The sequence below is a fragment of the Lipotes vexillifer genome, unplaced genomic scaffold (genome assembly GCF_000442215.2).
Source record: "Lipotes vexillifer unplaced genomic scaffold, Lipotes_vexillifer_v1.1 scaffold2030, whole genome shotgun sequence".
Taxonomy (NCBI): domain Eukaryota; kingdom Metazoa; phylum Chordata; class Mammalia; order Artiodactyla; family Lipotidae; genus Lipotes; species Lipotes vexillifer.
The window spans coordinates 239,149-263,200 of NW_006791849.1; the positions used below are offsets into that span (position 1 = coordinate 239,149).

General features: G+C 46.2%; 1 protein-coding gene across 1 annotated transcript in view; it reads left to right on the forward strand.

The window, feature by feature from the left end:
- Positions 1-24,052, forward strand: part of SRRM4 (serine/arginine repetitive matrix 4) — a 166,760-nt gene that overhangs the window by 101,734 nt on the left and 40,974 nt on the right. The window contains exon 2 of the mRNA XM_007464864.1: positions 16,139-16,285. Within this exon, the coding sequence (XP_007464926.1) occupies positions 16,139-16,285 (147 nt within the window). The remainder of the gene's footprint in view (positions 1-16,138; positions 16,286-24,052) is intronic.

Consider the following 24,052-nt stretch of genomic DNA (forward strand, 5'->3'; position numbering starts at 1 on the left):
ACTTGTTTTAAGCCTCAGGTCCTACCAGAGGGGCTGAGAGATTTGTACCAGGAACCAAGGCTCTGTCTAAACGCCACCAAACGGGTAATTGGTGGAGTCAAGTCATTTCAATGAATTTTTTTAACGGCATGGTCTTTCTTTTCCATTTAAACCGTATTCCAAGGCAACCGGAGTGGGCAGCATTTGCCCCCATAAAGAAGAGGATGCCCTACTGCAAATCCACAAAGGCAAGTCCACTCTGGGCCTATGCAAAAGGATGCCACAGGGCCTTTGCACAGGAAAGGGGCAAGTGGGACAGCACATAGCTTTCCAGTTGCATTTTGCATCTCTGTCAGCATAGAGCAAAATATCTGTAGAAAGAAACCAGGGCTTTGGTTAGATGGTTGACCCCTAAGGGCAATCAACACTCTAAACCAGGATTCTGAACGTAGGAAAGATCCTTCTCAAACCCTTCGCCACCAGTTCCTTTTGAAGGCTCTGTGCCTCTCACTCGGTAGAGTCCTTGGGGACACAAGTCGGGAGGCAGCTTTTCCACAGACTTCCAATCCCTGGCTCAACACACCCATCACACATCTATAGGACACGACATTTTCTTGTCCCATCGCATGGTGCTTTCAGAGGCCCAAAGCAGGAAGCACTGTTGGGGACCAAGGGGTCCACAAGTGGCCCCCATAGCGCTCAGCCCTAGAGGCACAGTGGGGGAAGGGGTTAAGACCATGGGTTCTGGAAACAGACTGCCTGGGTTCAAATTCCACCTCCACCCCCAATTATCAGGATCTCCTCTTGCCTCAGTTTTTTCATTGGTAAGATGGGGTTGATCATTGTACCAGCCTCAAATAATTGTGGTGAGGAGTATCAGAGCAAACAAATGCCAAGCGCTTAGAACAGTGCTGGCACATAGCTGCTGCTTCAGGAACATCTGCTCTTATTACTAGTAGTATTAGCATTTATAGTAGTGCCATCAGTTATAATCCAACCTAGAAATGGGTACACGTGGAAGAAACCAGGAGAAGGAACAAAGAAGAGGGGTGGAAACAGGGCCTCTTGGCTGCCAGGGCCTTACTCAGAAGCCCGCAGGGGTCCATGGGATATTATTTCATTCAGACTTTTTTTTTTTTTTTTAACCAGAATGAGAAATGCAGGTTCTGTGTCAGAAATCATTGCAAATTCCAAATTAGTGAGGTTGCATGGTCCGCGGAAAGGCGCTGGAGGGAAAATTGGTCGATGGGGTGTTTTTTTAGCTGTCTGAGCAAGCTGGCTGATTGATTGTCTCCATCAATAGACTGTGCAGACAGCAGCGGGGGGAGTGGGTGCAGGAGAGCAAATAGGAAGGAGACAGAACACCAGTCAGCATGGGGGAGGTGGAGACATGGTCACAGTGCAAAGAGACATAGTGACACCAAAAGCTGAACTGTGTGGCCATTCTCAGTCTGGAGACCAGGGACACCCAGCTACAGTTCCTTGAGAGCTCTGGGCTCCCTCACTTGCTGTGTGTCCTTAGGCAAGTCACTACAGCTTTCTGAGCCTCTGTTTTTCTCATCTAAAAACAACCTGGGCTTCCCTGGTGGCACAGTGGTTGGGAGTCCGCCTGCCGATGCAGGGGGCACGGGTTCGTGCCCCGGTCCGGGAGGATCCCACGTGCCGCGGAGCGGCTGGGGCCGGGAGCCCGGGGCGCTGGGCCGGCACGCCTGGAGCCTGGGCTCCATAGCGGGAGAGGGAACGGCAGTGACTGGGCCCGTGAGCCGTGGCCGCTGGGCCTGCGCGTCCGGAGCCTGTGCTCCGCGGCGGGAGAGGCCGCAGCAGTGAGAGGCCCGCGTACCGCAAAAAAACAAAAAAACAAAAAAACAAACAAAAAAAACAACCCTTACAATTCCCACCTCAAGGGCTTATTATGGAACTTAAATGAAACAATGTGTTTTAAATACCTGATGAGATGTTGGCACAATGTAGGTGCCCAGTCAATATGAGGTCCCTTTACTGTAACACAGTGAGCTGAAGAGGTTGGTATACCCGTGCTCCCACCTAGGAACTCAGAAACTGTTTAGAGGTGACAACTCTCATCCTTAAACTGGGGGTGAATGGGCCATGTGGGTCCCTACTGTGCCTCCCCAGTGTGTTCAGAAAGAGGCAAAGAGATGGGGACGACTTAGACCCAGAGGAGAATCTGACTCACAGAAGTCTTTGAATTGGACAGGCTTTTCAGAGGTCACTGGGGCCAGTCCCCTGTCTTCAGGGTCCCAAGGTTCCAGGCAGGTTGGAAGCCATGCACTCCTCAAAGATGACTGTGAAAGAATGATCCGTAAGGCTCCTACCCAAGCAGAAATTCTTTCTCTGATGGGAGCTACCAAGTCTCTTTCAGTGCTAATTGCAATTATAATAGTAAGACATTGTGCTTAGCTTAATAACTATATATTTCCCACAACTACACCAATATATAAAATATTATCCCCATTTTAAAAATGGGAAAACTGAGGCTTAAATAGATGAGGGACCTTGGTCAAGGGTATGCTGCAATATCTTGGAGCAAAGCGAGTGCAGAATTTATTTCTATGGGGAAATGGGCAGTGGGGTCGGGGGTGGGCAGGGAGAGTCAGAAACAGCTGAGCTGAGCCTTGACGGCTGAGTGAGGCTTTTCCTGGCAGAGAAGGGAAGAGAGGGCACTGCGGGGCAGAGGGATCCGCTTGAGCAGGCAGAGAAGTTGAGAGACTCTGCCCCGAAGGCTATTTACAATGAATAATTCCAGTTACAATGACAGCTAACATTGATGAAGCGCTTACTCTGCACGAGGAATGGTGTTAAGCACTTTACGTGCATCACCTCTACGAGCTGGACACTACCAGTTACCCCGTTCTGCAGAAGAGATATGAAGTGACTCATCCAGGATCACAGCTTGAAAACAGCAAAACCAGCTTTCAAGCTGCAGTCGGCCTGATTCCAATGCTCCTTGTGGCTCCCGGTTGCTCAGGTGCTGTCTGTGGCCAGCAGGGAAACCGCAGAGCTGGAAAAGCCCTCTGCCCAAGTGCTGGGGGCCTCTAGCCGTCCCTGCCACAGTCCTTCCCCCCGACCCCAAGCCCTCCTGGAGCCCGGGGACCCATCACGGTTGGTGGGAGACAGTCTTGAAGCTGACTGCCTACTAGAGATAAAGGTTTGACTTTTTAAAGGCAGGTAAAAATCCCAGCAGAGGGACAGGCCTTCCCAGCTGTGGAGCCGTTTTCTACAGGTGGTGCAGCTGGATGCCTGGGCTGGCATTGAGAAATGGGCACTTCCCGGTAAAGACAGAGGACTGGTCTCTCCAGAGATCCCTCTCTCCCACAGGAAGTCCTTTGTCAGGAAAGAATGACAATGGCAAAGAAGGGGCCTCTGGGCCAAGCCTAAAGGAGGATGAATGGGAAGGGTGTGATTTGAGAACTCACTGATGACTGGTGCGGGAGCTTCAGAGGTGGAGCCTTTAGAGAGCTTTCTGCTGATTGGTGGAGTTGTGACTGGACCGGCCTGTCCGCTCATCGTCTTCCTCATCACCATCATCGTCAAAGACGTCAAATAGCTTCATCCGATAATATATATTGGGCATTTGTTATGTCCCCATAAAATGTGCTAAACATTTTACAACCGTCTTATGAGACAAGTAATATTAACATACCCACGAACATTTGCCGTCCACAGCTGGGAAAACATTGAAGGTTTAATGATACTAAGTAACTTGCGCTGGGTAAACACAGCCCGGAAGTAGCAAAGCAGAGCTTCGAACCCATGTCTGTTTGAACAAATCAGTACTTAGCTATTGTTTTGCATTTAGTGGTTTGGTAGAGGAAAACTTGGTCTGGGTCTGCCTTCGATGGAATTCACAAGAAATTAAGCCTGAGACAGCGATTTGGATGCACAGACTTATTGAGGGTGTGCTCTCAGGAGAAAGGGCGAGAGGAAGCAAGCTAGGGCAGTACAGAAAGCTAAGAAAAGATGTACTTTCAGCTAGACTCCAGCCTCAGCCTGATCCCACAGGGAGCTCTAGGGTGTGAACTGTATTACCTTGCCACAAGGGGAAGGTCGTTGGTACTCCCAAGTCAGTCGTTGGCTATGGGATATAACCTTCTTGGAAGGGATGCCTGTGAGGAATTTGTAGGCAACACTCACACTGACTAAGATCTGAGCAACAGCTTTCACTACAGCTGCAGAAGAACTGATTGGTGGTCCCTGCGCAGCCCCTAACTCGCCGAGTGTCCTGGATTGTAGCGCTGGCCCCTCTCTGGACCTCAGCTTCTCCTGGGTAGAGTTGCAAGGGCTGGCTTAGCTCTGACAAGTTCTGGCTCTGTGATCAGGCAACACAGCCACTGCCCCAGCCTGCAATCTCTGTTTCTGAAACCCAGAAGGAGAGATGGGGCCCCTCGGGTGGTTCCAATAGCGTAAGGCGAGGTGTCTGACAGCTTCCCCCGCTGAAGCCCTTTATCTCAATTCTCTGCTGTGTTATTTTAAAACTAACGAGCCCATGGGCTTCCCTGGTGGAGCAGTGGTTGAGAGTCTGCCTGCCGATGCAGGGGACGCGGGTTCGTGCCCCGGGCCGGGAAGATCCCACATGCCACGGAGCGGCTGGGCCCGTGAGCCATGGCCGCTGAGCCTGCGCGTCCGGAGCCTGTGCTCCGCATGGGGAGAGGCCACAACAGTGAGAGGCCTGGGTACTGCAAAAAAAAACCAAAAAAACAAAACAAAACAAAAAAACCAAAAACCAGTATTCTCATATTTTTGGTTTGTAACTCCTCTTTTTTCCCATGATTTAAAAGACAAATATGTAAAACTATAATTGTAAATCAAAAAAAAAAAAAAAAAAAAAAAAAAACCTAACGAGCCCAGACCCCAGGAGCTTGCCTCCTGCTCACTGCCTGCCATCGAGATTTGTGGCTTGTCCGCTCCTATCTGCAGATTTTAGCGGTAGCTTACTCTCTGCTTGTTAGGAATTTTCTGCCAAACCTCAGCCCCAGAAAGGGGGGACGTGTGTGTTGTGTGTGTCTGCAGGAACACAAAGTCCCAACTGCACCACGCTGCCCGATGCCCTCCCTCATCACCACCCCCACCTCTGTAGTTCCAGCTGATGAAAGGGTCCAGTTGGTTGTCCCGGGAAGACAGGAAGAGATAAATTCATCCCTGGGCTATTGAGAGAGAAAAGCCAGGACCCAGCAGCGAATGGGTAGCCACTCAGCTTGGTGGGGGGAGCAAGGCCCCAGTGTAGGGAGGATCTCCGGGGACACTCAAGGGCCGCCTGACCTCCCTGCCCTTTCCCTTCCCAGAATCCCTTGTCTTGAGCTGTTTGGTGAAAGGGAATCGGAATGAGCAGTGAGGCTGGTGAACAGTGTGATCTCTCCCTGATGTTTAAAGTGCCGCCATGTGCCAGAAACTAAGTGCTGGGCACGCATCGTGCCATTTCATCCTCACAGCCGTCCTGTGAGGTGCAGGCAACTTGTGATTTCACCAGAATGGTGAAGAGACTCGCCCAGGGTCGTGCCTTTGAGCACGGTGAGTGCCCAGGCAGGGCCAGTGTGAGAAATCTAACCACTGTGCTCCGGCAGCCCTCCCCGGACAAGCAGCTCAGCCCCCTCTGTGCCACCTGTCTCGTTTCCTGCAGGCAGTGGTGCCCTGTCTCTACTCAGGACTTCTCCTCTCTTGGGTCATTTTCACCCCACATGAGAGTTTCTTATGTACCTACCCCTTGTCTTCCTCTGAACTGTGAGCTTCTTGAGGGAAAGACTCACGTCTGGATCATCTCGAAATGACCCTCCACCAGAAGTAAAGTGACGCTTAGCAGATGAGTGAATGAGTGATTAATGAATCAGTGAATAAATAAATAGCTAATGAAGAAATAGATGAATGAATGCATAAACATTAAATGAATCACTGCATCTAAAGGAATGAATTGGAGGAATCAGACATTTTATGAGTATATTTTAAGAGCCAGTCCGTCCGGCTGGGACACTTCTATCGAGCCATTTTGTTATTCTGAAACTCCGCCGGTACAACTCCCTCAGAGCTTACCTTCGTCCTCAGTGTCCCACTTCACTCTAGCCACGTGCTCCTGGTTACTCCCCAGAAGGTCCAGGCTTCTGGTTTTCAACACCATCTAAATGCTAACATCACTCAAGGGCTTTTTCCCAGCGCTAATGTCTTCTCTGAACTCCAGTCTCCTGTATCCAACTGCCCACCTGCCATCTCCACGAGGGGGTGTCTAATTAGCATCTCAAAACTAACATGTCCAGAACTGAGCTCTGGGGAACGCTTACAAAACACCCCTCACCTGCAGCTGTCCCCGCCCAGTCAACGGAAGCTCATCGTCCCCGTTGCTCAGACCAGAACCCTTGGAGTCACCCGTGAGCAAACTTGGTTGATTCCAACTTCAGTATCTGTCCAGAAACCGACCGCTTCTCACCACTACACCAGCGATAACACCGATCCCGGCCCTCGTCTCCTGTGGGGTGCTGCAGTAATCTCCTCACGGGTCTTCCTGCATCAATCCCAGCGCCCTGGCTATCCATGCTCAGCAAACTGCCAAGGAGATCCTTTAAAACCTAAGTCAGGTTACATCGCTTCTCTGCTTAGGACCCTCCAACGGCATCTCACCTCACTCAGAGAAAAAGCCAAGGCCCTGCAATAGCCCACCAGAACATGATCTGAGCCCCCCTTACCCTTCTGACACCAACCCCTCCTCTTGTCCCCTTTGCTGACTCACTCCCAGCCTCAGTGTGTCTAGTATGTTCCAACTTCAGGGCCTTCGCGTTGGCTGTGCCCTCTGCCCATTTGGCTCTTTTCCACGCTCACTCCCTCATCATCTTCAAGTCTCACTCAAATGTTCCCTTCTCAGTGAAACCTTCTCTGATCACACCGTCTAAAACCACATTCCGCTCCTGGTAGCATTTTCAGTTCCCCTTATCCGTCTCCCTTTCTTTCTTTCTTTCTTTCTTTCTTTCTTTTTTAATAGCCTTCTTTGCCTTCGAATACGCTCCATAGTTACCATGCAGTTCTGCTTATTTTCTTCTCTCCTCTCCCCTCTGCCCATCCCAGGAGAATGCAAGCTCCGCCAGGTAGAGGGTTTTTTCTGTCTTATTCTCTGCTGTGTCTCCAGGGCCTAGGACATGCCCCACAGATAGTAGGTGCTCAATAAATATTTGCTGTGTCAGTGGCTGAAGGAAGGATACGTGAACGGTCCCTGACAGCACCTCCTGGGACCAGTTGTTACTCTCTCAGCTCTTGAACCAAGGCTTCTCCTGCTCCGGACTGAAGGTTTCCTATGAGGCTGAGGCCTTCCCTCTTCCCAGGAGATCTTGCTTGCCTGGCACCTCCTCTAGCGTAGCCGTAATGATGTCCAAAAGGGACTCATCTAGCACAGTCCCTCCCAGGGCAAGAAAATCTAATCAGCAGTTCTCCCTCCATGGAGAAATCCAAACCCTGTGTCTGCAATTCCAGCTGATAGAAAGGCCTTGCAGTTGCCCCTGGGCTGGAGCGAGAGGTGTTCTTTTTTCCTGTGGTGACACAGCTGGGTAGGATCAGGGCATGAAGCCAGGTCAGTAGGACTGCGGGACCTCTGCACTTTCCCAGCATCACCTGATTACCCTTCACAACGTGGTCAAGTGGGAAACCACAACATTTTGGAATTCAGCCAACTCCCAAGCTGGGGGCAGCCCTCATGTCAGACAACACCAAGAATCTGATTCAGTCCCCTTCTTGGCACTTTGAACCCTCACTAGGCAAATAGGCAATTGATAGGCCATCCTGTGAAGGGCAGAATGACTGGGTGGACTGGGGGTGGATTGCAGGGCAGTAGGCTTGTGTTCTGTGATGGGAGTTCAAAACCCAGGCAGGCTGGGGGCCTGACCTGCCTGGCTGAGCTGGGTGAGAAGTGCAGAGCTGATTTTTCTCCATATGGTTCTTTTGTCTTTTGACCTGAACTTGGGAACTGGATGGGTTGTGTTTTTTTTAGTTTAGTTTATTTATTTATTTTTGACCGCGTTGGTTCTTCGTTGCTGCACGCAGGCTTTCACTAGTTGCGGCGAGCGGGGGCTACTCCTCGTTGTGGTGCGTGGGCTTCTTACTGCGGCGGCTTCTCTTGTTGCGGAGCACAGGCTCTAGGCACGCGGGCTTCAGTAGTTGTGGCTCACGGGCTCTAGAGTGCAGGCTCAGTAGTCGTGGTACGTGAGCTTAGTTGCTCCACAGCATGTGGGATCTTCCCAGACCAGGGATCGAACCCGTGTCCCCTGCATTGGCAGGCGGATTCTTAACCGCTGCGCCGCCAGGGAAGTCCCAGGAACTGGACAGTTTTTGCTATACAAGAGTGTTTACCACGCACACGTACACATGTTCACACACTCACATGCTCTCAGCCCTGGGAACTGAACTAAACCGTTCTAAACCAGTTGCCTGAGGACAGAGGGTGCTAGAAAGCTGGATCAGTCCAAATCATTTGTAAAATCTACAACCTGGCTACTCAAAGTATGGTCCGTGGAGCAATAACATCACCTGGGAATTGGTTAGAAATGCAGAAGCTCAGGCCCTAACCCAGACCTACTTAATCGGCATCTGCACTCAATCAAGATCCCCAGGTGATTCACATACACGTGAAGGTGTGAGAAGCACCTGGCCACTTGGCCCTGAAGAATCTAAGCCCTGTCTACCTCCTTAGTCTCAGCTCCTGTTTTTTTCTGCTCTCCCACATTCATTGCAGTATTACTTACAATAGCCAAGACATGGAAACAACCGAAGTGTCCATGGATAAAGGCAATGTGATATATATCATATATGTATCTGATAGATAGATAGACAGATAGATAGTTAGGTGAAATGGAATTCAGCCATGAAGAGAAGGAAACCCTGCCATTTGTAACCACATGGACGGACCTTGAAGGCATTATGCTAAGTGAAATAAGCCAGTCTCAACTCTTACGTACCATCCTCCACCCCAACTTTCTCTTCCAACTTACTCCTTCCTCTGCAGCTCCTTGAAGTCCATTGCCGTGTCTCGGTGCCTGGCCTTTGCACGTGACCAATTTCCGTATATCTTTTAGGAAACTTTTCACAGCCACCTGCCCATATTCCCCAGGCTGCATTAGGTGCTCTTTCTGTGGTTCCGTGGTTCTCTGAGCTTCTCTCCATCAGAGAGCTGACTATACCATATGGTAATCCCCAGTTGAGGAATCAGTGTTCCTCTTCCAGGCTGGAAATTCCTTGAGGACACAGATAAGTTTTAGTTACTTTTGGGTCCTTGAAATCTGATACCAAGTAGGCGTTCAGTAAACAGCGGTTGAATAAATGAATGAAATAATGAGGGAAATGCCAGCCTCCTAAAACTTGTTTTCTTTCTCATTCAGTTCTTACTAAGCTGAGCATCGTGGCTCCCACACCCAGATGATGCCTCCCACGGTGGCTGTCTGGAATCCCTGATCTTCCCCCAAGCTCCTACACTTTTTCCAATCGTGATAGCAAAGCTCAAAGAATCACAGCTCCCTCAGAGGATCCCCAACCAGGCTTAATTAACCTTGAAAAGGACTTGGTAGCGAGACGTCAGGCCGGGATATTTAACAGGACCCAGACCGAAGCCCCGGTAGCCAAGGCACAAATTAGCCAAATCCATCTTGCCCAAGGGCTGGCTCAGCCCAGCGATAAACCTTGGGTTCTCTGCTGGACTCCTGAGCTGAGGGTCCGCGCCTTCATTGTCTACTGAAACGGGGAGACAGTAGGTGTCTGGCTAAGTGCAGGGACAAGGGCGGATCATTCACAGCCCTGGATGCAAGTGTAGAACAAGAATCTTGGATGGGAAGCAAGTTCCTTTGCCTCCCCAGGTCTCAGTGTCTTCGTGTGAGTAATGGGGATAAGTTCACCAAACTGAGTACCTTACCGAGAGCCTTGTCAGCATCTGTTGAGACACTGGATTTGCAAGTGTTCTACACCCAGGAGAAGCTATTAGTGGGATGGGGAAAGTTAATGTCAGGGATGTCCCGAATCGAATGGCCAAGTGCCACTTCTGTTTGTGGAATATAAGGTTCAGGCCAGAGGCTTGAGATACAGCCCCTTCTCCAAACACATGAGGCAAAAATCCCTGCCGTACAGGGAAATTACTAACATTCTCCCTCTGCCCCCGCTTATTATTGCCTTATATTTTCACAGTGTTTTCCAGGTTGTTCTCCTTTTTTCTCAGCTGATTCTCATAAACAAGCAGGGCCTCTGCTGCCCTTGCCGTTTACTACCCCTGGGTCTCAATTTCTCCATCTGTATAGTGGGGGTGGCCATGCCTGCTCCTGGGTTTCTTTGGAAGCTTACATGAGACGACGCAGAGAAGGGCTTAGCCCGGTGTCTGGCACGGAGTAGGTGCTTGATAAATGCCAGCTGTTGTTTTGATCAAAGGACGTGGAAAGTGTATTGGACTGGGGGTCAGAAGGCCACAGTTCAAGCTGAGGCTCTGACGTGAGTCGCCCTGTGGCCTTGGGCAAGTCTCCTCTCTTCTTGGGCCCTCAGTTTCCTCATTCTGCACAGAGGTGGGCAGGGGCCGGTGTCCTCACTCCCCTCCACCGTTGTTTGTCTCTGATTCCCCAAATGGTGTTTAACTCACACTAGTGCTCGAGGCACCCAACCGGCTGAGTGAGGACTTTGTTGGAGTCAGGAGCTTTGATGGGGGAAGCAGGGAAGCAGCTAGGGAGCCAGTCATCTTGGAGAGTTTTGCAGAAAGTTCAGCCCTCTTATCAGAGGCTGTGAATCTGCTGGTTGCCATGACTACGGAGAGCAGCATCTAAGCTCCAGGTCGCTGATTAGCAGGCACCTAGCGGGAGGCCTTGAGGAATGCAGCACTTGTGGCTCCCTCCCTCCTTCTGTGAAGTGGAGTGCACTGGCCCTTGACTTCACTGTTTTAGCCGGTCGCTGAAGAGCTCGCCTTCTTTTAAGTATTTTTTTTTAATGCAACATCAAAGAGCTGCGTGGAAAAAACGAGGCAGCTGCCTGTACTCCTCAGCAAGGATGGAACACAGAATTTTTCTTAAAGCCCTGCAAGGATGCAAAGCTGGAGGCAAAGAAGGAAGATGGGCGGGGCTAAGGGGGTGGAGGTACCATAGCTGAGGTCTGAGTCCACTGAAGTGCTGTGTGGCCTCAGACTGGCCCTTCTCCCTGGACCTCTGCTTCTTTATATGTGAGGAGAGGTTGCATCTGACCTGTGGTTCTCACATGAGATTGGTCATCAGAATCGATTTGTAAATTCATTCATTCAACAAATGTTTCCTGACCAAGAAGGCATGCTGGCTATGCCAGGCACTAGATCCTTGGGGATTCGGTGGTGAGAGAAGAGACTAGTTCCCACGCTCAGGAAGCTTACATTCTAGTCCAGAAGACAAACGGTTAGCAAATAAACATGTAAAATGGTCATTTCAAATAGTAACAAGTACTGTGAAGGAGGGAAGGCACAGCAGGCCACTGTGACGGTGGCCGGTGATGAGAGGAGCACGATTACATAAGGGGATAAGGGAGGGCTTCTCTGAGGAGGTGACATTTGAGTGAAAAGAAGGAGCCGGCCATGCAGATAGCTGGAGGAGGAACAGCATACCAGGTGGAGGGAACAGAAAAAGCAAAGGCTCTGAGTAAGGGCCCTGTTCCATCTGAGGAGCAGCAAGAAGGCCATGTGGCCAAAGCAGAGTAAGGGACCGGGAGAGGGGTAGGAGATGGGGTCTAGAGGGACAGAGTCCAGATCATTCAGAGCCTTTTAATCCCAATAATCAGTTTGGATTTATTCTTGACCTAATAGAAGGTGAATTACCTGGGATGTTTCTTAAAGTTGCAGGTTCCCACGTTTCATCCTTGGAGACTCTGATTTATTACGGCTATGATGGGACCTAGGAATCTGTAATTTTTTAAGTTCCTTAAGGGGCCTCTGATACTGTGCCATGTTTAGCAGAGCCTGGACTACATGCTCCCTGAGTCTCTTTCAGTTTTAAAACAGCTAAGAAGCAAAGTATTAGAACACATTTAAACAATCTTAAATGTTACGTTAGGAAGGATTCCTTTCATCTTTCCCTCACCACTCCCTGTCAGCCTGGTAGAATTAATTCTGTTTTCGTTTGTGTTATAGTCCCAGGTGAGGTACCCAACACCAGGAAGGGGAAGCCAGTGCTACTGGAAAAAAAAAGAACTACCACATCAGGGAGTGGCAAGCTAAGCTATAAGCTGCAGCAGCTCCATTATGCACCTCTCTCCTCATCAAACCATTGTCAGGGTTTCCATCCCTGATTCTCCACCCTGCTGCTGGCGGCGGCGATGGGTGAGGCATTGTCCCTGCCTTAAGCCTTGTCCGCCAGTGCCTGGCAGTGGTATCCCCCAGCTTTCCCTGCACTGGGGATAACCCACGCCTCTATTAGCACAAGTCACTGAGACCTTCCATCCAATGCCAGCACTATTTGTCATGTATTTATTCACTGCCAAACTCCTCACATCAACTCAGTTTCTGCCTAGTGCAAGGTTGCCTCAGTCACATATTTGTGTCTTGGTTTCCTGTAATGCTCCAGAAAGTCCAAAATTCCATTCTTGTGTGTATGTCCAACTCAAGACTCTGCTGGGCAATACGCATCCATTGATAAACTCGCTGATCACTAAGTCATTGCAATAGTCTCCCGATCTCTTTCTTCCCTTCCTTTGAGTGTCCAGAGGCCGTGGAGAGAACCTTCTGAAATGTTAGCCAGACCACATCACCCATCTCAGCCGCATGGGACCCAAAGGTCTTCCATGAACTATGTAGTCCAGGCTTTGCTAAACCTGGCACAGTATCAGAGGCCCCCAAGGAACTTTTTAAGACTACAGATTCCTAGGTCCCATCAAAGACCTCATCTCTGATCTGTCCTCTTATCACTCTAACCCCTGCTTGCTATTCCTTGTATATGCCAGGTGTCTTTGAACTTGCTATTCCTTCTGCCTAGAACATACTTCCACTGATTGTGGATACCTGTATAGAAGTTGCATATTACTGAGCAACAAAATACTCCAAATCTTTGTGGCTTAAAACAATAAACAGTTATGTTTTGCAGTTTCTGTGAGTCAACAGTTTGGCTGGGTGACTGACTCACCACTCTCATGAGATGGTGGTCAGATGTCAGCCACGGCTGCTGTCTTATCTGAAGGCTTGACTGTGGCCAGAGGACCCACTTCCAGGGTGGCTCAGTCACATGGCTGATAGTGCTGGCTGTTGGCAGGAAGCCTCAGTCCTGTCACATGGGCGTCTCCACAGGGCTGCTTGAGTGTCCTCACAACATGGCAACCAGCTTCCCTCAAAGTGATCAGTCCAAGAGGAAGAGGCAGAAGTTGCCTTCATGACCTAGTCTTGGAAGTCGCATATCATCACTTTTAATTCAGTCTGTTCATTAAAAGTGAGTCACTAGCCCATCCAGTATTCACAGGGAGGGAAGTTAGGCTCCAGCTTTTTTTCTTTTCCTCTTTTTAAAATTTATTTTTTTTTATTGAAGTATAATTGACTTACAATATTGTGTTAGTTTCAGGTGTACAGCAAAGTGATTCCATCATATGTGTGTGTGTGTGTGTGTGTATGTGTACACACACACACACACACACGCACACACGCACACACACATATATAGATATTCTTTTTCAGATTATTTTCCCAAATAGGTTATTACAAAATATTGAGTATAGTTCACTGTGCCATACAGTAGGTCCTTGCTGTTTATCTGTTTTCTATATAGTAGTGTGTATCTGTTATTCCCAAACTCCTAATTTTTCCCTCCCGCTGCTTTCCCCTTTGGTAACCGTAAGTTTGTTTTCTATGTCTGTGAGTCTGTGAGTCTTCTATGTCTGTGAGTTTTCTATTTCTGTTTTGTAACTAAGTTTATTTGTATCGGTTTTTTAAGATTCCACATATAAGTGGTATCGTATGATATTTCTCTTTCTCTGTCTGACTTACTTCACTTAGTAGGGTAATCTCTAGGTCCATCCATGTTGCTGCAGATGGCACTATTTCATTCTTCTTTATGGCTGAGTAGTATTCCATCGTATATATACCACATCTTCTAGGATTCAGCTTTTGATGGTATGAGTGTCAAAGAATTTGTGAACACATTTTAAAACCAACACAAACTGCAGGGTTAGTCTCTGATCCTTCAAGTCTCCACTCTCTTGTTACTTCCTAAAAAAAGGCCTTCCCTGATTACTGTATACGAAATAACAGTCACCTGCTCCCATTTCCTAGCCCCATACCACTGATTTATTCTCTCCATAAGTTATTACCAACAAATAAGCCATATTGTTACTTTCTTGTGTGTTTATTACCTGCTTTCCCATCTGTAATCTAAACTCCATGATCTCGGGGAACGCCTGTGTCTTGTTCACTGCATCGCCGGTCTTAGAACTGCCCTGGACACACTGCAGGCACTCAGGGAATAGGCGTTAGTGAATGTTGGGTTAGCCTTGGCTAGGACAAGTGTGGCAAGAGGCAAACCTTGCTGGAGGCTGGGCAGAAACTGCAAGCTTTGAGTTATCTGAAAAGAGCCAGGGCGGCATTCCACACAGATAGACTGGAGGGAACGCAGGCATGGAAATGGAACCCTCATCATGGGAGAAGGGGTGCAGGGAGGTGTAGGGAAAACTGGAGCTCTGGTAGCATGGAGTTGGCAGTGAGGAGGGCTGGGCAGACCCGACTAGAATCTCCATCCTTCCTGGGCTTGAAGTATCCCCCAGCTCTGCTTCTAAAGATGCACCGATCAGCGGCTGACAGAGAAGGATGTGTTTTGCTGCCCTTCCTTCAATATTGACCAGGCTTGGTCTGCACTCCTGGCAGCCCGAGGAGTTGGCAAGGAGGGCTGGGCAGACCCGACTAGAATCTCCATCCTTCCTGGGCTTGAAGTATCCCCCAGCTCTGCTTCTAAAGATGCACCGATCAGCGGCTGACAGAGAAGGATGTGTTTTGCTGCCCTTCCTTCAATATTGACCAGGCTTGGTCTGCACTCCTGGCAGCCCGAAGGAGCAGGGGGCTTATCAAATGTATTCATCCTGAGTCATAAAACCAATCTTGATGCACTGGCTGCAGGAGCTCGGTGCAGGAGAAATGCTAATGCCTTTGATCAATGCTTGACCTGGGATTTGCAGGCAGGGATGCTCGCTGGATGGTGCCAGATCCACCTGTGGTTCTCAGACTCCTGACTGAATGACAGGAGCCAGGAGACTTGAGTGACAGCTTCTTCAAAGACTGAGTAACTAAGCAACTTCCTTTCCCTCTCTGGGGCTCAGAGAAGGAGGTGGGACGCAGGTAATTTCCCTGTGTTATTTGGACCTCATCTCAGAGGCAGAGAAGAGAACTTCAGGCCTTCATGGGAACTGCTGTCCCAAGTAGGTGTGCTCACACCTGCTAAGGACACCTAATGGGAGGTTTGGTTCACAGAGAAGTAAAGGGAAAGGGCAGTGATATTTCTTAGGCCTTCCTGTTTGCTTATATTATCTCATTTTATCTTCACAACAACTCAACAATATATGGACTGATATTATTCCCTATTTTATAGTTGAGGAAACTGCAGCTCAGAGAGGTTGAGGGACTGACCCCAGGACCTGGAGTTACTACACCGTAAAGATAGTGTTTAAATGAAGCTGTCTCTGTGCCATACACAGATAAGGCAGAAAAGTGGGATAGAAAATGGCAAAGGAGAGTTTGAACTAATCCTATACTGCTTTGGCCTCCAATTAAGTCTTGAGGAAGGAAGTAAAATGCTGGTTTCCAGCCTCTCCCTGTGATTCAATCAGGTTAGGCTAGGCTATGCTGCAGTAACAAGTAAGTCCCTAAACCTCAGTGGCTTAACCTAACTAAGGCTTATTTCTGTCATGCAAAGTCTGATGTGGTCCAGGCATCTCTCCTCCATCAAGTAGCTTCACCTTTTGGAATGTGTGGCCTCCAAAGTCACTGTGACAGAGGGAGAGAGAGCTGGAGATGACACACAGATCTTACTGCCTCAAACTAGAAACAATACATATCACTCCCATTCAGAGACCATTGACCCTTGATGATGATATGGCCCCAACTTAAGTCCGAGGGAGGTTGGAAATATTCTGGCATCTATGAATGTTTGATGAACATTAAGAATCTCTGTCATATCCTAACACTTTTGCCTCCTTATTTCCTCCCCTATAGGACAGAACCCCAGAGCAGCCCCATGGTCCCAGATCAGGATGGACCCTCGGAAAAGCTGAGCCAGCCTCTGGCCACTGAGGTCTTGGGCTCCAACAGCTGGGAGAGAGGCAAAGCCTGCCAGGAGGCCAGTCCTGCCAGAGCACACGGGTGAGACCCTGCCCCCGCTCCCCTCTTCAATCTAACTTGAGGATGGAGAAATGAAGTTTGTCTCTCTGACCATTCTTCCCCTCTCGCTTTTGCAAGTTCCTCTTTGAGATCCTTAAATCAGATCAAAACCCATCTGAGAATTAGATGGAAGCTATGAATGCCAAGAATACTCCCCAAATTCTGTGTACCATTTCAGAGGACTCATAGACCCCTGAGGCTTATGAACAGGAGTCTCCAGTTAAGAGCCTGAATCCTGAGGCAGTGGCTTAGGAAGCCAGAGCCGCTTTCATGGATGAAGTCTGCTTCTCCACCCAGGGTGCCCTCTACCCAGGCTGGCTACAGCCTTTAGTTAGTTAGGCCGTGATTTCAATGAGGGAGAAACAGTTAAGTCCTATCAGCTTGAAGAAGTGAGGTTCAACATCGGTTCTGGAGGATTTTCCCCAGAAAACAGAAAAAAAAAGTTGTTTCCATAAGAGGCTGAAGGAGATGGAGAGAAAAGGGGAGGGGAAGGGAATTTCCACACTTTCAAAACATTGACTCCTAAACAGCCAAAGGGGACTTAGTGTGTTGTAGGGACTTGCGTTCAAACCTGCACACCATCACTTACTAACTGAGTGACCTTGGGCAAGTTTGTTTTCTTGTGTGAGCCTCAGCTTTCACAACTATAAAATGGGGATATTGAGGTCTAATTCTCAAAGTTGAGTGAAGATTAAATCAGATCAGGTGTGTAGAGATCCTGACAGTGAGCCTGGAATATAAGAGGACCTTAAGATGTTAGTTGGAGTCTCATGGAGCCGGAAGAGAAGGTTCTGGACATGATAATCTAAAAATGATGCCGTGTCGTCCATTCGATTGTAGAGTGTCCAGGACCCTTGCTCCCTTCCCCTATCTGTGACCTGCTCTCTGACATGAGTAAAAACCACAATACTGATGATAAACCTATTGCTAGTGATAATCAAAATCCTAATAATTATAATAATAGACACTACATTTACTGTAACTTGCTCCGTGCTGGTCCAGGGCACATCGCATAAGTAAGCTCCCTCGTTCCTTGTAACGAACTTAGGACACAGGTCTCATGTTTTATACCCATCTTACAGGATGAAAATGATACTCATAGAGGCCGCCCAGCTGGGAAGTAATAGAGCAGTAGTTCAAATCCAAGTGTGTCCGTTTCTGGAGCCAGCATTCTTTATGGCTGCGTACTTCCCCTCCGCGTATCTGACCACTGTGTAGTGAACCACTGTATATGTGACCGCTGCATACTTAACTGCTACATGCTTAACCGCCCCTTATGTCACTGTGGTGCACTTAACCACTATTCTGGCCCTACCGCGCCACTGTGTGCAAGGGCATACCCGGGAGACTGGGAAAGGCATTTGGGATTTAGGGAGGGGGTTAATTACCCCGCTCGCAGACATCAAATCCATCCAGATTCAAGGGCTTTTTGTTTCCCCTACCAGTACTTTTTCTTTGAGGTATAGTTAATTTGCAAAGTTGTTTTAGTTTCAAGTGTACAGTAAAGTGATTCAGATATATATATATATATATATATATATATATATATATATACACACACACACACATATATATTCTTTTTCAGATTCTAGTTCCCTGTGCTATACAGTAGGTCCCTGTTGTTTACCTATTTTATATATAGTGTGTATATGTTAATCCCAAACTCCTCATTTATCTCCCCCCTCCCACCCCACTCCATAAGTTTGTTTTCTATGTTTGTGAGTCTATTTCTGTTTTGTAAATAAGTCCATTTGTATCATTTTCTTAGATTCCACAAATAAATGATATCATATGATATTTGTCTTTCTCTGTAGGGCTTTTGGGTTTTATCTCATCACTTAAATCTGAGTTTAGGATAGTGGTTCCCAAACCTTGCTCCCCTGAGGCCCTGGGGTATAAGAATGAAGTGACAGTAATTGACAGAAACAATAAAATCTTTCTCTATTTTATAAGACACATTTTTAAAAGGTCTTTTCTTTCTCCTTAAGCATTTATGCCTTAAATGTTTTCAGTTTTTCTCAAATTCCTGGCAGCTGTTACACTGGGAAGTGTTTATATGAAACAAGATGATTTAACACGTGTCTAAATTATTTCATCCATTCATCCCTCATTTGGTCACTCAACTGTTTATTAGGCTCTTACTCTGTGTCAAGCCCTCGTTGAAGGAAAAATTTGGAAGTGGCTTACCGTGCTTACACAAGCGGCCTGTTTGCTTCCTGGATATGTGTGCTGTGTTGTGTGCTTTATATAACATGTAAGTGTAGTTAAGTAGCTAGGTACTTAATCCCCATGATTTTTATTTTTAACCTGCTAAAAGTGACTCTCTTGAAACTGTTCTACATATGGCTATATGACTTTTATTGGCTGACAATGCGGAAACCTTAACATATATTCTAATCACTGTATCGTTTTTTTCTACTAACTGTAAATACCAGATTCTTAGAATGAAATTAATTATGGCAGCATTTTATGATGTTTTGTAAGGAGTTGAGAAAATTCCAAAAGATCAGCCACACAAACAAGTGTGAAAAGGCAGCTGGTTTTATGGGAAGGCTCTCAGGCTAGGAATCACACAGGCCTCGATTCAAATTCCAACTCGGATACTTCCTTACTGTGCAGCTGTGAGCAAGACAGTTCAACTCCCTTGAGCCTGGTTTTCTTCGCCTGTAGAACGAGACAGTAAAAATCATAGCACCAAGATCGCGTGCCTGACGGAGACCCCAATCCGCACGAGCGTCCTTTCGGAAGTAACAGCTAGCAGTCGCCACTATGTTGACAGGCTCTTTGACCCTGATCCCCAGAAAGTTCTACAAGGTGTCATCTGAGTACCCCTTTAGGATTTGTTAGAAAGGAGACCCGACTGCAGCTGCTGGATTGCTGCCGGGGCGAGGGACGAGAACGAGGCTGGCCACCGATCAGCAGCAGACCCTCTCGAGACCGTCTGCTTGCCCTTGCTCCTGTTGGGTTACCACAGGTAGAAGCAGGAGACGGGCTCAGCAGCAGCAGGCCATGACCCAGGAGGCGCAGCGAGGGACAGAGCTGCCGCTGTGTGGCTGACAGGGTCTTGGTGCTCTGGCCAGGTGTCAGGCCTGTGCCTCTGAGGTGGGAAAGCCGAGTTCAGGACATTGGTCCACCAGAGACCTCCTGGCTCCACATCATATCAAATGGCGAAAGCTCTCCCAGAGATCTCCATCTCAACGCTAAGACCCAGCTCCACTCAACAACCAGCAATCTACAGTGCTGGACACCCTATGCCAAACAACTAGCAAGACAGGAACACAACCCCACCCATTAGTAGAGAGGCTGCCTAAAATCATACAAAGGTCACAAACACCCCAAAACACACCACTGGATGCAGTCCTGCCCACCAGAAAGACAAGATGCAGCCTCATCCACCAGAGCACAGGCACCAGTCCCCTCCACCACGAAGCCTACACAACCCATTGAACCAAATTTAGCCATTGGGGGCACCAAAAACAACAGGAACTATGAGCCTGCAGCCTGCAAAAAGGAGACCCCAAACACAGTAATTTAAGCAAAATGAGAAGACAGAGAAATACACAGCAGATGAAGGAGCGAGGTAAAAACCCACCAGACCAGACAAATGAAGAGGAGATAGGCAGTCTACCTGAAAAAGAATTCAGAGTAATGATAGTAAAGATGATCCAAAATCTTGGAAATAGAATGGACAAGATGCAAGAAGCAGTTAACAAGGACCTAGAAGAACTAAAGAGCAAACAAACAATGATGAGCAACACAATAAATGAAATTAAAAGTTCTCTAGAAGGAATCAATAGCAGAGTAACTGAGGCAGAAGAACGGAGAAGTGACCTGGAAGATAAAATAGTGGAAATACCTACCACAGAGCAGAATAAAGAAAAAAGAATGAAAAGAATTGAGGACAGTCTTAGAGACCTCTGAGACAATATTAAACACACCAACATTCGAATTATAGCGGTCTCAGAAGAAGACGAGAAAGAAATGGACTGAGAAAATATTCAAAGAAATTATACTTGAAAACTTCCCCTAATATGGGAAAGAAAATAATCAAGTCCAGGAAGCGCAGAGAGTCCCATACAGGATAAATCCAAGGAGAAACATGCCAAGGCACATACTAATCAAACTATCAAAAATTAAATACAAAGAAAAAATATAAAAGCAGCAAGGGAAAAGCAACAAATAACACACAGGGGAATCCCCATAAGGTTAACAGCTGATCTTTCAGCGGAAACTCTGCAAGCCAGAAGGAAGTGGCCAGACATATTTAAAGAGGTGAAGGGGAAAACCTACAACCAAGATTACTCCACCCAGCAAGGATCTCATTCAGATCTGATGGAGAAATTAAAACCTTTACAGACAAGCAAAAGCTAAGAGAATTCAGCACCACCAAACCAGCTTTTCAACAAATGTTAAAGGAATTTCTCTAGGCAGGAAACACAAGAGAAGGAAAAGACCTTCAGTAACAAACCCAAAACAGTTAAGAAAATGGTAATAGGAACATACATATCGATAATTACCTTAAATGTAAATGGATTAAATGCTCCAACCAAAAGACAGACTGACTGAATGGATACAATAACAAGACCCATATATATGCTGTCTACAAGAGACCCACTTCAGACCTAGGGACACATACAGACTGAAAGTGAGGGGGTGGAGAAAGATATTCCATGCAAATGGAAATCAAAAGAAAGCTGGAGTAGCAATCGCATATCAGACAAAGGAGACTTTAAAATAAAGATTATTACAAAAGACAAAGAAGGACACTACATAATGATCAAGGGATCAATCCAAGAAGAAGAGATAACAATTGTAAATATTTATGCACCCAACAGAGGAACACCTCAATACATAAGGCAAATGTTAACAGCCATAAAAGGGGAAATTGACAGTAACACAATCATAGTAGGGGACTTTAACACCCCACTTTCACCAATGGACAGATCATCCAAAATGAAAATAAATAAGGAAGCACAAGTGTTAAATGATACATTAAACAAGATGGACTTAATTGATATTTATAGGACATTCCATCCAAAAACAACAGAATACACTTTCTTCTCCAGTGCTCATGGAACATTCTCCAGGATAGATCATATCTTGTGTCACAAATCAAGCCTTGGTAAATTTAAGAAAATTGAAATCATATCAAGTATCTTTTCCTACCACAATGCTATGAGACTAGATATCAATTACAGGAAAAAATCTGTAAAAAATACAAACACATGGAAGCTAAACAGTACACTACTTAATAACCAAGAGATCACTGAAGAAATCAAAGAGGAAATCAAAAAATGCCTAGAAACAAAAGACAATGAAAACATGACAACCCAAAATCTACGGGATGCAGCAAAAGCAGTTCTAAGAGGGAACTTTATAGCAATACAATCCCACCTTAAGAAACAGGAAACATCTCGAATAAACAACCTAACCTCGCACCTAAAACAATTAGAGAAAGAAGAACAAAAAAGCCCCAAAGTTAGCAGAAGGAAAGAAATCATAAAGATCAGATCAGAAATAACTGAAAAAATAATTAAGGAAATGATAGCAAAGAGCAATAAAACTAAAAGCTGGTTCTTTGAGAAGATTAACGAAATTGATAAACCATTAGCCACACTCATCAAGACAAAAAGAGAGAAGACTCAAATCAACAGAATTAGAAATGAAAAAGGAGAAGTAACAATGGACACGGCAGAAATACAAAGGATCATGAGAGATTACTACAGGCAACTATATGCCAGTAAAATGGACAACCGGGACAAATTCTTAGAAAAGGAGAAATGGACAAATTCTTGGAAAAGCACAACCTTCTGAGACTGAATCAGGAAGAAATAGAAAATATGAACAGACCAGTCACAAACACTGAAATTGAAACTGTGATTAAAAATCTTCCAACAAACAAAAGCCCAGGACCAGATGGCTTCACAGGCGAATTCTATCAAACATTTAGAGAAGAGCTAACCCCTATCCTTCTCAAACTCTTCCAAAATATAACAGAGGGAGGAACACTCCCAAACTCATTCTATGAGGCCACCATCACCCTGATACCAAAACCAGACAAAGATGTCACAAAGAAAGAAAACTACAGGCCAGTATCACTGATGAACATTGATGCAAAAATCCTCAACAAAATACTAGCAAACAGAGTCCAACAGCACATTAAAAGGATCATACACCATGATCAAGTGGGGTTTATCCCAGGAATGCAAGGATTCTTCAATATAGGCAAATCAATCAGTGTGATACACCATATTAACAAACTGAAGGATGAAAACCATATGATCATCTCAATAGATGCAGAAAAATCTTTTGACAAAATTCAACACCCACTTATGATAAAACCCTCCAGAAAGTAGGCATAGAGGGAACTTACCTCAGTATAATAAAGGCCATATATGACAAACCCACAGCCAACTTCGTTCCCAGTGGTGAAAAACTGAAACCATTTCCTCTAAGGTCAGGAGCAAGACAAGGTTGTCCACTCTCACCACTGTTATTCAACATAGTATTGGAAGTTTTAGCCACAGCAATCAGAGTAGAAAAAGAAATAAAATAAATCCAAATCGGAAAAGAAGAAGTGAAGCTGTCACTGTTTGCGGATGACATGGTGCTGTATGTAGAGAATCCTAAAGATGCCACCAGAAAACTGCTAGAGCTAATCAATGAATTTGGTAGAGTAGCAGGATACAAAATTAATGCACAGAAATCTCTTGCATTCCTACACACTAATGATGGAAAATCTGAAAGAGAAATTAAGGAAACACTCCCATTTACCATTGCAGCAAAAAGAGTAAAATACCTAGGAATAAACCTACCTGAGGAGACAAAAGACCTACCTGTATGCAGAAAACTATAAGACACTGATGAAAGAAATTAAAGATACAAACAGATGGAGAGATATACCATGTTCTTGGATTGGAAGATTCAACATTGTGAAAATGACTATACTACCCAAAGCAATCTACAGATTCAGTGCAATCCCTATCAAACTACCAATGGCATTTTCCACAGAACTAGAACAAGAAATTTCATAATTTGTATGGAAACACGAAAGACCCTAAATAGCCAAAGCAATCTTGAGAAAGAAAAACAGAGCTGGAGGAATCAGGCTCCCTGACTTCGGACTATACTACAAAGCTACAGTCATCAAGACAGTATGGTACTGGCACAAAAACAGAAACATAGATCAGTGGAACAGGATAGAAAGCCCAGAGATAAACCCATGCACCTATGGTCACCTTATTTTTGGTAAAGGAGGCAAGAATATACAGTGGAGAAAAGACAGCCTCTTCAATAAGTGGTGCTGGGAAAACCGGGCACCTACACGTATAACAATGAAATTAGGACACTCTCTAACACCATACACAAAAGTAAACTCAAAATGGATTTGAGACCTAAATGTAAGACTGGACACTATAAAACTCTTAGAGGAAAACATAGGAAGAACACTCTGACATAAATCACAGCAAGATCTTTTTTGATCCACCTCCTAGAGTAATGGAAATAAAAATAAACAAATGGGACCTAATGAATCTTTAAAGCTTTTGCACAGCAAAGGAAAATATAAACAAGATGAAAAGACAACCCTCAGAATGGGAGAAAATATTTGCAAACGACTCAACAGACAAAGGATTAATCTCCAAAATATATAAACAGCTCATGCAGCTCAATATTGAAAAAACAAACAACCCAATCAAAAAATGGGCAGAAGACCTAAATAGACATTTCTCCAAAGAAGACATACCGATG